This window comes from Macrobrachium rosenbergii, chromosome 39, assembly GCF_040412425.1.
Source record: "Macrobrachium rosenbergii isolate ZJJX-2024 chromosome 39, ASM4041242v1, whole genome shotgun sequence".
Lineage (NCBI taxonomy): Eukaryota > Metazoa > Arthropoda > Malacostraca > Decapoda > Palaemonidae > Macrobrachium > Macrobrachium rosenbergii.
The window spans coordinates 5,900,586-5,912,895 of NC_089779.1; the positions used below are offsets into that span (position 1 = coordinate 5,900,586).

The 12,310-nt window shown below is 38.2% G+C and overlaps 1 protein-coding gene across 1 annotated transcript in view; it reads left to right on the plus strand.

The window, feature by feature from the left end:
- LOC136825670 (nucleolar pre-ribosomal-associated protein 1) overlaps positions 1–9,475 on the plus strand; it is a 56,339-nt gene extending 46,864 nt beyond the window's left edge. The window contains exons 13-15 of the mRNA XM_067082358.1: positions 1,042–1,230; positions 5,266–5,952; positions 9,145–9,475. Of these exons, the coding sequence (XP_066938459.1) occupies positions 1,042–1,230; positions 5,266–5,952; positions 9,145–9,375 (1,107 nt within the window). The 3' untranslated portion in view covers positions 9,376–9,475. The remainder of the gene's footprint in view (positions 1–1,041; positions 1,231–5,265; positions 5,953–9,144) is intronic.
- The last annotated feature ends 2,835 nt before the right edge of the window (positions 9,476–12,310 follow it).

The following is a 12,310-nucleotide window of genomic DNA, read 5'->3' on the forward strand; positions in this document are numbered from 1 at the left end:
AAACTTGGGGTGGAAATCCATAGATTTTCCTGATGGTATTTTTTGGTGTTATTTCTTTTTTCTTTTTCCTGACGTCCATCTGGTATTTCTAGTGCTCTTTCTGTCGACATGTCGAAAGAAAGAGTACTAGAAATGCCAGATATATGCCTGGAAAAAGAAAAAAGAAGAAATACCACCGAAAAATACCATCAGGAAAATCTACAGATTTACATCCCAGGTTTCAGTAACCTACTGTATAAAATCAGTTCGTGTAATGCAGCCATTTTATTCAACAAAACTTGCTTTAAGGAGGGTCTTCTAATAATAATAATTAATAATAATAATAATAATGATTATTATTTTTATTATTTTCTCTTTCTGGCAAACATATGAGGTGTCATTATCTTTGTGAACCTTTCTTGGGACTGTAACAGTCAAAAGTGCTTGGTCTCGATTCATTAATGGCATGCCTCAAGAGTTAAGACATAAACTTTCCAGTTTTGTGCATGTATGTGTTAGTGAGTTTGGCCTTCTACTACATTTCTTTTAGGACAACCCTTTGGATTTGCTCAGGGTTGCAACCTAACAGCTATGACTCCCGTTTTTTGTAAGGCCTTTGGTTTGCACATCTCTGTATCGGAAGTTTTCAGACAGACCTCACATTTCTATCAGCCATTTCTGGGCTTTGTAGCAGCTTGATTCTTCCCACTCAAATTGTAATTTATAAGTAAAGAGTTTATGAAATGAATGTAGTTTTGAAAATTTCCTTACAAACTCATTACTTACAGTAGTAGAATTTTCCACAGCCCAGCACTTCTTATTTTTTGTATACAGCTATCCAGACTTCACAAAAAAAGCGAGCCTTCTTGTTATCCAGGGCATCAGGGTTGGTAAGGCACATAAGCAGTGTTGTCAACAGGGTTAAGTCTGGGAGGTGTGAACACCATGAATGTGTTTGTATTGAAAAATTGTTTTAAAAACTTTACACATTGACTACAGGTAAATAATGACTTTTAGTAATAATATAGCTGTAATTCTGATCATAACAATCATTATTTTCAGGTTCCTCAGTTCAGTAGACTTTATACTTCAGAAGATGTGTTTGACAGCAGAGTGCACTTGCTTTTTCTACTTAATTTCCTCTCAACGGGCATACGTTTCCCAGAAGACTTCTACATATGTCAGAAGACAGCAACTGCTACCTTGATGATATCATTGCTTCAGTCTCCAACAGCTGATTATGAAATTAGGGTATGTGGTTGCTCTGCAGTATTTGCCCTTGTTGAAAACAAATTTTGCTATATAGAAAAATAAGATTTTTACCATCTAAATTTAGTCAGATAATGTATTGACGTTTTATCACTTCATATTTTTCCAATGTGCCATTTGAGATCATGAGACTTACTTACGTCAGTGAATGATATAAATTTAGAACTCATTTTCTGAAATTAAATCTTAGAGTTCACATAAATATCTTATTTACAGCTTTGAAAAATCAGAGTTCACATAAATATCTTATTTACAGCTTTGAAAAATCATTCTAACAAGGATTAAAATAAGCATTAGCCAGATAGTAAAATTGCAGTATTTTAGTATTTCAAATTGTAAATACATGAAATGGGAACTGACAATACTTTAAGGAAAATGACAAAATTCAGGAATCTTTGAGGATAATTTAGCCCTCAGTTTCTTTATTTTTGTTTATGGGAACTGGATTATTAGCAGGCCATCTGGTTGGTTCAAGTACAAGCAATGCTGTCAAATACTGTGTTATGTTATGCTAACCAGCACCATTGAATGAAGTTATGCTAACTAGCACCATCGAAGCTTTTGTTTGAGTTTTATGTGCTGAATAAGTGCTGTATGTTATTTATTTCAAGGGAGAAGACCTTTGCAGAGGGCAGTAGCGTGAAGTATAAAAGCAGCTTTTCCTATTACTGTATTAATCTTTGAAATTATATTATTAATATATAATTTCAATGTCATCTTGAACATTAGTACCCTTAAAAATATATACATATATACTTCTAACCCTTCCAGCCAAATCAGAAAGAGAGAGTGAGTTACCACTACAACAATTCAGCCAGCCTTGTACTGGCAGGGCAAGAGAGAGAGATTATCTCTTTAATCTCTTGAGGAATGTAATTCATTTCTCTACAAAATTTATGTTATTTTTTCCTGAGAGAGAGAGAGAGAGAGAGTTTTTCCTGAGAGAGAGAGAGAGTTTATCTCTTTAATCTCTTGAGGAATGTTACTCCATTTCTCTTTACAAAATTTATGTAATTTTTTTCCTGAGAGAGAGAGAGAGAGAGAGAGAGAGAGAGAGAGAGAGAGAGAGAGAGAGAGAGAGAGAGAGAGAGAGAGAGAGAGAGAGAGAGTTTATCTCTTTAATCTCTTGAGGAATGTTACTCCACTTCTCTTTACAAAATTTATGTAATCTTTTCCTGAGAGAGAGAGAGAGAGAGAGAGAGAGAGAGAGAGAGAGAGAGAGAGAGAGAGAGAGAGAGAGAGTATTTCACCTTATTACACGACTGAATACAGCCACGATCATTGCCTCCCGTTCCCTGACGTCCTCGTCGAGCAACGGGAGGAGTGTTTCACCAGGAAGGTGTATACAAAACCTACGAAAATTGGCATGTGTCTAAATGGAGAGAGTGAGTGCCCCGAGAGATATAAGCAATCCGCCATCAGCGCCTTCGTCAGAAGACCTCTCTCGCACTGCTCCTCCTAACTGACACCCATGGAGAGCTGGAATGTGCTGCCCAGATCCTCATCGATAATGGACACATGAATCGGGAGATGGACAAGTGCGTTACAGGAGCTGTGAACAGATGGTGCTATTAGGAACCTCACCCCGACACCTCTGATGACATCAAACTTTTTTACCAAGGAAAATTCCATAAAGGATATAAAGAAGACGAACGCGCCCTCAAAACCATCATTGAGAGTAACTTCAGCCTGTCCGATCCCGGTAAGAAAATTAAACTCATCATATTCTACAGGAATAAGAAAACCAGCAGCTTGGTGATGAGAAATAACCTGTCCCCCCTCAAGCAGGATCCCTTGAAGAAAACCAATGTAGTCTTACGATACAAATGCCTTGTCCGTGAGTGCCTTGGCTCTTACATCGGTATGACTACCATGCCCTTCTCCAAGAGGATCTCCTGTCATGCCCAGGAGGGTGCCATATTTAATCACGCCAGGATTGCTCATAACCTGAGAATAAAAAGGAATGACATTATCCCCAACATCGAGATAATAGATCAAGCGACCGACCATCACCACCTCCTCTCCTGGAAGCCCTACACACCGGGAGAGAGAAACCGAGTCTCAATACTACACAGGAGACCTTCCACCTCCTGACATCGGCGCAAAGGGCGGCACCTACTGGCACCCTGGATGAGAAAACCAATCAGGGACGTCCATCTGCGGGCAGCAACCCTACGCGCAGTACGCTTATTAACGTGCACTCCAGCGCATGCACGCAAGAGCACTTACGACCATCACTGCGCGAGAGGAGACTTCGCCTGAGGACAATTGCCTCAGGCAGCCAATGAAAAATCAACCCGATCTGAGACCTATATATACCGCCACAAGCGCCCTGAGTCTCCAGACTCATTCCAACGTCTAGACAATGACCATCGAGCTGGTTGAAACATGTCGACGAAAAAGTACTGAAAATACCGGACAGACGTCAGAAAAAGAAAAAAAAGAAATACCACTGAAAATGCCATCAGGAAAATCTACGGATTTACAGTAAACCCCCCGTATTCACAGGGGATGCGTACCATAACCCCCTGCTAATAGCTAAAATCCATGAATACTTAAAACCCCTCTAAAAACACTTAGAACTGCCTATTTTGATAGTTTACACACAAGAAAAACCCTCTAAAAATGCTTATACCTGAGTATTTTAATAGTTTTATCACAAAAAGTGCATCTAGTCATGAAAATGATAAGAAAATACAGTAATTAGTGAATATTTCTCAGTGAAAAATACTGCGAATGGGCGAGTTTTCTGTGAATAATGGGTAGATAAGTTCCACAGAGAAATCTGCGAATACGTGAATCTGCGAATCATGAGAACGCGGATATGGGAGGTTTACTGTATATCCCAGGTCTCAGTAACCTGCTGTAATGCTTTAGAATAAAGAATTTCATCTTTAAGAAATATGCTGTTTCATCCATCAAAATATGAACATTGGACAATATTGACTAATGTTGATGTGCAGGAAAAGCGAATTATTAGAAGAGTTGAGAAAACTCAGTATAAAATCAGTTTGCAAAATGCAGCCATTTTACTCAACAAAACTTTCCTCACAGAGGTTCTTCTCCCTTCGTATATTATTATTATTATTTGTTATTTTATCTTATTAATACTGTATTTGAAAATTGGTAAATACTGTATTTGAAAATTGGTAAATCATTATTGTATCATAAAAAATGTATTTGGTCATGGAAATAACATCAAAATGCACTAATCAGTGAATATTTCTCACCGAAAAAGTCTGTGAATTGCCGAATGGTTCTTGAATAATTTATAGATATGTTCCACAGAAAATTCCATGAATCAGTGAGCCCACGAATTGTCAGAATGCGAATACGGGTGGTTTACTGTATAGTGAAAATTCTACAGAGATATTAAGGTATGCTAGATCCCTCTGTAGGAGCTGCTGAGCAGGCTTTCAAATGATTTCAGTGTATTTCTTATTTTCAGAAACAACTTTTATAAATTGATTTTATTTTCAATCAAACCAGGTGTAGGTTTCCATCTATATTTTGGTTCCGATGATGTTAAAAATGGATTGGTCAGGTTTGCCCAATCAGTTCCATAGAGGGTTGTGTTTGGAGGGGTTGAGAGTGCACCTTAGAAGTGGCCAAAGAATTAAGATTTTATCATAGACATAAAATGCAGCAGGCATGAGTAATTTCGATTACACCAATATCCACAGATTAGAATTTGGAATTTCACCACTGCTTTTAATTGTCTATCCTGTAGGGCATAAAAAACCATGCATGTATTATTCCTTTAACTGTCTACAGTTTCACAGTACCAATCCAGTGCAGTGCTGTTGACCAGACACTTGCTAAAGCAGTGTCACACTAGACTTGTCACTTGCAATTTGCAAAAAGAAAAATTATAAAAAAGGCTCTAAAGGCTCATTATAAAGAAGTTTTAACAGAAGAATTCTTATTGTGAGATTCTGTTCTGCTGTCATTGGAATATGGCATCTTAAAAGTTTTTTTTCTTGTTTCAGCATTCAGGTATATTCTTTTTCTTTTCAGGAACAAACACTGAAAGTTTTAGAATCCATTGTGAGCATCCCAGTTGGAGCACATGATTTGGTCACTAAATATAATATACTAATGATGTTACCAATGGCATTGAAATTAACGTCGAGTAAATCAGTTGAGGATGATGGCTCCATTAGTGTTGGACAATCTTCTGTCACTTCTGCTGTTGTCAGAGTTTTAGCTGCCATCTGGCCTTCTATGTTAACTGCCAAGGATACAGAGACTTCTCTAAAAAGGAGGCTTCACTTTAATCCCACTGTTAAGAGAAAAAGAGATGAGGATGAAGATAGCAGCAGCGATGCACCATCATCATTTTCATTATCAGATGATGAGGAGGACGATGATGATGATGAAGGCCCTGTAACAAAGAAGCTCAAGAGTGATGATGGCAGCATTAACATAACAGAGAAAACCAATGGAAGCAAGACTGAGAAGACAAAAATTAGCTCTGACAGCCAGGAAAATAGAGGCAGGAGACTCCATCCTGTATTTGTTGAAGACTACTTGAATTGCTTATTGTGTATAGCCTCAGATGTCATCAACTATGCATCACCCGAGTATGCTGCCAAATATGTTGGGCTCGTGATCTGTGCTTTGGATCACCTGCTCAAAAGCTCGTTGGAGGAAAGAGAGACAATACGCACAATTGCCCAAAACCCTGATGTAGTGAAAGAAAGGGTATGTATTACGTATTTGTATTTAGTTGCCTTGTTAGCTCCATAGCAGTTTTAATTGCTACAAGCATTTTTAGTACGTAGAGTTTCTGTTTTAGGGGAATCAGCATTAGGCAGGTTATGCATTAACTTACAGTCCGTTGACATGACACTTTTGAATTATGTATGTTACTGTCGAACAAGGGAACTATCTCCTGATGATGACAAGAAACATGTACAACAACAGTGGGACCATTGCCAGCATACAGAATATAAAGAAATCTTCTTGATAACGACTCTTGCTCATAAAAATAATATTAGGTATATTTTGATGTAAAAAAAAAAGGACCTGTAAAAAATATTCATGTTATTCTAAACCATTTAAAATTTGTCCTTTTAATGGTGAATCTTCCATTCTATCTATTTCCTTAAAGAAAATAATGATAGCCTTAGCAGTTAATTGTGGATTATGTGATCCTTTCTTCAGTAAGGATTTTAAGGGTAGGAACTTGAAACCAATATATTTAATCCTAAAATATGTTTTGACTATAGCAGTTTACTGGTATTTCAGGTCATAGTTTATAATTAATAGACTCCTTGGTGAATATACATTCCAGTACCATTATCAAAACTATATGATCAAAAAATCAAATTACACTAAAGGCAATAGAAGGTTTCAGTTTCATAAATATGATTTTTGCTTGCAATTTCTGTTCACCCTCATGTTATATAGAAATTAATTAAAATCCACCATAACTTTTTCAGTTGTCAGGATAGATTTTGTGTCAACATTTTCTAAAGTACTGCACTGCATATCATGATAATTAGACTATTCTTTATATATGGTAGACTTAATTAATGAAACATTTAGGAGATTATGTGGACTTGATACTTCAGTTAAAAGACGAGAAAAGCATTTTGTTTATTACATTTATAAAATTTATATTGCCCTACAAATTCATATAATGGGATTGAGTATAAAGCTTCTTATATCTTTAGTTAATATTTAACACTTGCTTCAGATCATTCATTCTGTTCATTGCTGTACTGGCTTATTAATTGTATATCTGGATGTCAGCATCCTCCTGGGGTTGTAATTTTTTTGTTTTTCTAAAGAGTGGTAATAACATAATATTGACCATTGTTAGGAGATATCCTATTCAGTCATCTTCCATCAACATAGGAACTCAGTTTGCTCGCGTAGTTCTTTTGCTCAAGTTTATTGCATACTCTGCTAACCAAGCCTGTCACCACAAGTGAGAAATATTTCCTATTTATTTGAATTCAGGCATTGAAGTTCTGAGCTCACAAAATGGTAGGTTCTTTGAGCGATTGGCTCCTTAATAATCCTTGTGCAAATCTTGAATTGTAAGGCAGCACTAGGCAGTGTTCAAGGGGAACTGCATTACATGTTCAGAATAGCATATTTTGGTATATAAAAAACAGGTTTTGATGTAGGAAAACCCTATTTTTGGGAGCTGCTGTGAGTCCTCAAAGGAGTTACGCTCTCATGTCCCCACCAGGGCTCCGTAAGACAGACCAACCAATCTCAGAGAATTCTCTTATAGTTGGTCTCAGCCAGACTAGTGCTAGTTGGCACAGTGATAGAATATAAAGGACTCAGGACTAGAGGACTCTATCTCCTGTCATACAACAACTACCTCGGATTCCTCCTTCATCCTACTCACACAGATGTGATAACAGAGCGTGTCGTCTATCTTCTTCATTACATGCCAGGTCTGTGCAAGACAAATCATCCCAGTCTCATGCCTTTTCATCAGGGAAAGTGGGTGGGTTTGAGGACTCACAGCAGCTACACATAGTTCTCCAAACACTGATGTTTATATACAACTAATAGACAAGGAAAAAGTGGCAGACATCAAAACAAGTCAAAAATGCGCCAAAGTTTCTCCGCTGCAATCGAGTTTTCTGTACAGCCGCTACAGCTTATAATCAAGGCCACTGAAAATAGATCTATCTTCCGGTGGTGTCGGTATAATGCTGTATGAGCTGTGGCCCATGCCAGAGGCATGATTATGGGTAACTTTATTATTAAATAAAATAAAAACTGCAGAGGCTAGAGGGCTTTAATTTGGTACATTTAATGATTGGAGGGTGGATGATCAACATACCAATATGCAGCCCTGTAGCCTCAGTAGATTTTAAGATCTGAGGGCGGCAGAATAAAGTGCAGACAAACAGACAAAGCCAGCAATAAAAAAGTGCAGCATCAGGCCAGTTATGATTAAGAGAACCAGCCAGATCTCTCTTGAATGACATGGAACATCTTATCCATCAAGAAACAAACAAATTTAAAGACATGATGGAGAAATATCTTGACAGCCCACCTACCCATAGTCTGTAAGAATCATCATGGAAGAAGATTGCACATCTCTGAAGAATGAAAGGAAGCTTGATATTTGGACTGAATATTGTGGAGATGCAAGGATGGAGTTCCAAGATTAGTGACTACAAACCTGCCTTTTTGAAGGCAGTTCCAGGACCCTGTTTGGTGCAGAGTTGGCAGTGGGAGAGATTTCAAAAAAGTTCATGTGGATTTTCTGTAGTTGAAGTCTTCTCAGGAATGTACAAGCAAGACATGGGATACAGCTTTGGATGGAATACATCAAATACTTTTTGTTATTGATATTAGTACAGCTACCTTCATGAATTTGGGTACACCTCACAGCTGGCGGAGTAGGTATTAGACAACTCCGCATTATTGTTACTGTATTTAATTAATATTTCTTTGTCATTTGGCTAGCATGCTTTTTGTCATTTATGTTTACTGACTTTGTTTCACAAGCAACATTGACAACAGCTTCTCATTTGTTAAACACAAGGATATTACCTGTTACATGGTGAAGTTGCCAGGTATCATCGTAATTTGCAGTGATGTATACCGAAATTCATTATTCCAGCAGTATCAACAAAGGGCCAAGTATAACACTAAGTAACAGGTTGTGCAACTCCAGTATTAAGATTCTCATGCATTAAGAGCATGCTGTTGAGCAATAAAAAAAAAAAAAAAGGCTCAGAACTAGCATCACTTAATGGCCTAGTCTCAGATGATAAACACGAGACCAGAGACATGAAAGTCTGGATACAAAATACTTGTGATGGTGATTTTCTATTCAAGATACATGTACCAGATTATTAAGACTCTCTATATTAATTATCCATAAAGCAGTTAAATTATAAGATTTTGTAATTTCAGGTATATTCAGCTTTCCCATGGGAACCACTGCAGAAATGTTTAGGAGACTCCTTAACAGAATCCGAATTAGTAAGAGTACTCGGCAGCAGGGTTGAAGAATGTATGCAAGCATGGAAAAAAGAGCCTCTGTCAGAACATCTAAAGCGAAAACAAAATGCTGATTGCAAATCAGAAAGTTTCCTGGAACTGAAAACATCAGCTTTTAACCTCTTAAGTCTACTAGGGAAATGAATGTTACAGGAGCAGTAAAATAATGCCTTGGGGATTTTATTTTAAGCACAATTATATTTTTGTACATAATTTTTGCATCTTAATAAAGCTGTGTTGTATCCAAGAAGTTTCTTGTTCTGCAGACTTGTTTATTTCAAACAAACTGTTTATATAACTGAAATTGACAATGATGTTTACTTGCATTACAAAATACTGAAATTGACAATGATGTATGTTTGCATCACAATACAAGGTTTTGTAATTCATGTAGCCAATACTTTAAATATTATGACTAGTATAAACTAGCCATACATAGACCAACTTCAAGTTATTTTCAATTTGAGGCATTAAAAGATGCATAAAAAATTGGAGATAGTTATGATATATGACCAGAGGAGTTATAAATTATCCCTTTCAATGGGAATCAAGTTTTTTATGCTAGTAGGTAGCATACTGGCGACAAAGTATTGCCATTTCACCTGAAACTGTATGGAATAATTATGATATACTTAAGTTTACTCATAACCAGTGAAAAAATTTTTTTTTATTTTATTGTTCAATATACATTTTAAAGATAGTTTTTTAGTACATTTTAACAAACACTAGCCCTAAAACCATGTGAATTACTGTTGAGAGTGAAATAGAGCTGTAAAAATTGATAAGAATTCATATTAAAAAATATAATTACATAATTATACTTACAGTAAAGTGCAATACTAAACTATTATTAGACTCAGCTATTAGAGTAATTAGTCTTTTTATATGTAACTTACCCAGTAGTTACTTAGCTAAGAGTTTCTCTTGCCTTGGCAGCTCAAATTCAAAAATTTTTGGGGGTAGCGTTTCAGTTTGGTGCAGGTGACTGGTCTCGCCCACTAACGAGAGTATCAGGAGCTACTTGGCAAGTACTTGTCATTACGTTTCTGCCAACGCTCGAGTCAACACAGAGCGTCTTTGTCAGCTTTGTTCTTAAATCTGCCGGTCAGAGACCGAATTTTAGTGATGTTTTATTGCCGATTTTGGGTAGCCTTCAAGCTTACAGCATTCAGGACAGTTTTTGATTGTTTTGTTTGAATTGTCATATTTCACAACAGTAGCAAATTTGTAATCAATTGTTTAACTACCGGTAGCGTAGTTTAACTGACGATATCGCCTTTACCGGTGAATGTAAACACTGTGTTCGTTGCCGAACCAGTAATCGTGATTTTGTATACTTATCAGTAAGTCTCAGTCTTAATTAGAATTTGAGACTTGTATGTATGATGATACTGTGTGTTTTTCGTCTTGGTCAGTGAAGGTTAATTTCCTTTTCCGAATTGTGGACTTTCCAAGTTCATGTGAGCGTGTCAGATGTTAGTTTCGGCCAAGTACAGTTCTGCATATGTTTTCAGTCCTATCGTACATTCTCCGGACCATTTGTATGAAGTTCCTGGTTATGTAGGATACTTCGTTTTTTCTTGTCCACATACAGACTCCAAATACATCACAGACCCATCTTACAAGACAGAGTCTGCCAGTTTAGGAGTTGTTAGGCTTTGGCAAGCCTTCTATTAAGTCTTCGCCCCGCACAGGGACAAGGAATCATAGTAAGACATCGCTGTTTTTCCCCCAAGACTGGAATTTTTAGTCGGACTTTTGGTGGTATCTGTCCGAATTTATTCTTTCGAAGGAAGTCCTTTCTCATGAGACTAGTCTTAGACCGCTTCTCGCTCCTTGTTCTAGTCGAGGGAGCCCGCTCGTGGATTTGGGAATTTCCATGATGTGTCCCCAGGAGAACGGAACCTTCACACTATGCCATAAAGCTGAAAGCCTTTCGCATAAGGCTTCAGCCCTTCTCGACCCTCGCTCTTTCCTAGACTGGTATTCCTTTAGACTAGACCACAGTCCTTAACGGACACCATTCTGCAAGTTCGTGCTAACTTGGACTCTGCGCTCTTCCACCGTTCAACATGGTCAATCCCTCACAGCCCCGTTCTGAATTGTAATTTATGGTTCCTGGCTTGCTGCAATTGATTGGTGTACTCTCTCGGAATCCTTCCACCTTTTGTAACTTGAACAATCTCACTTAAAGAGAGACTATCCAGGGTGGCACGCTCTTGCATGGACAGGCTTCGGGCTGTCCAGGTGTTTATCAGATGTTTTTTTAGAGGTGCTACTAAGACATTTGAGAGATGCAGAGGGGGGTATTGAGCTATGTCTGACTCAGTAACGCAGGTTGCTCATTTACCCTGGGAATATTTAACCAAGAACGAAGACCCTTCCATGACCTGACCTGGACACTCTCTCTCTCTCTCTCTCTCTCTCTCTCTCTCTCTCTCTCTCTCTCTCTCTCTCTCTCTCTCTCTCTCTCTCTCTCTCTCTCTCTCTCTCTCTCTCTCTCTCTCTCTCTCTCTCTCTCTCTCTCTCTCTCTCTCTGGAGCACCCATCAGCCCGAGTTTTATTTTCCTCACCTGACTTCCATGCTCTACCCCGAGCTTCTAGGAGTGCCCACCAACTCAGTACACCCCGCGCCAGTTTCTGGTTGTCTGGCGCCAACTCTCCCGCATCCTTGGCTCCGGAGAAGAGTTAGAAGCTCACTTTCTGTTGGGGTTTTATGGTATGACCTCAGCAGGATTGGAAGCACAGGCAGTTTTTCATGACCTTTAGTGTTCTAGCACCCTCCGTCTGAGAACGTATGGTCCTCTCATGATTGGACTTGTTTTCTGATGCCACTCTTAGTTTCTGGAGAGCTATTAGCCTATTTTTAGTGAAAGCTAGACACGTCAGTACAACCTCTACCTCATTAGCTTGCAGGTACTGTGCCCCTGACGTCCAGTTTACAATCAATCTTTTCTGAGACACTCTTAGAAGTAGGAGGGCATTTTTCTCCTTTTACGGGAAGCTAAGGATGTCAGAACGGCTTCTACCTCATTAGCTTTCAGGCACTGTATGCCCCTGACATCCATTCTACAACTGA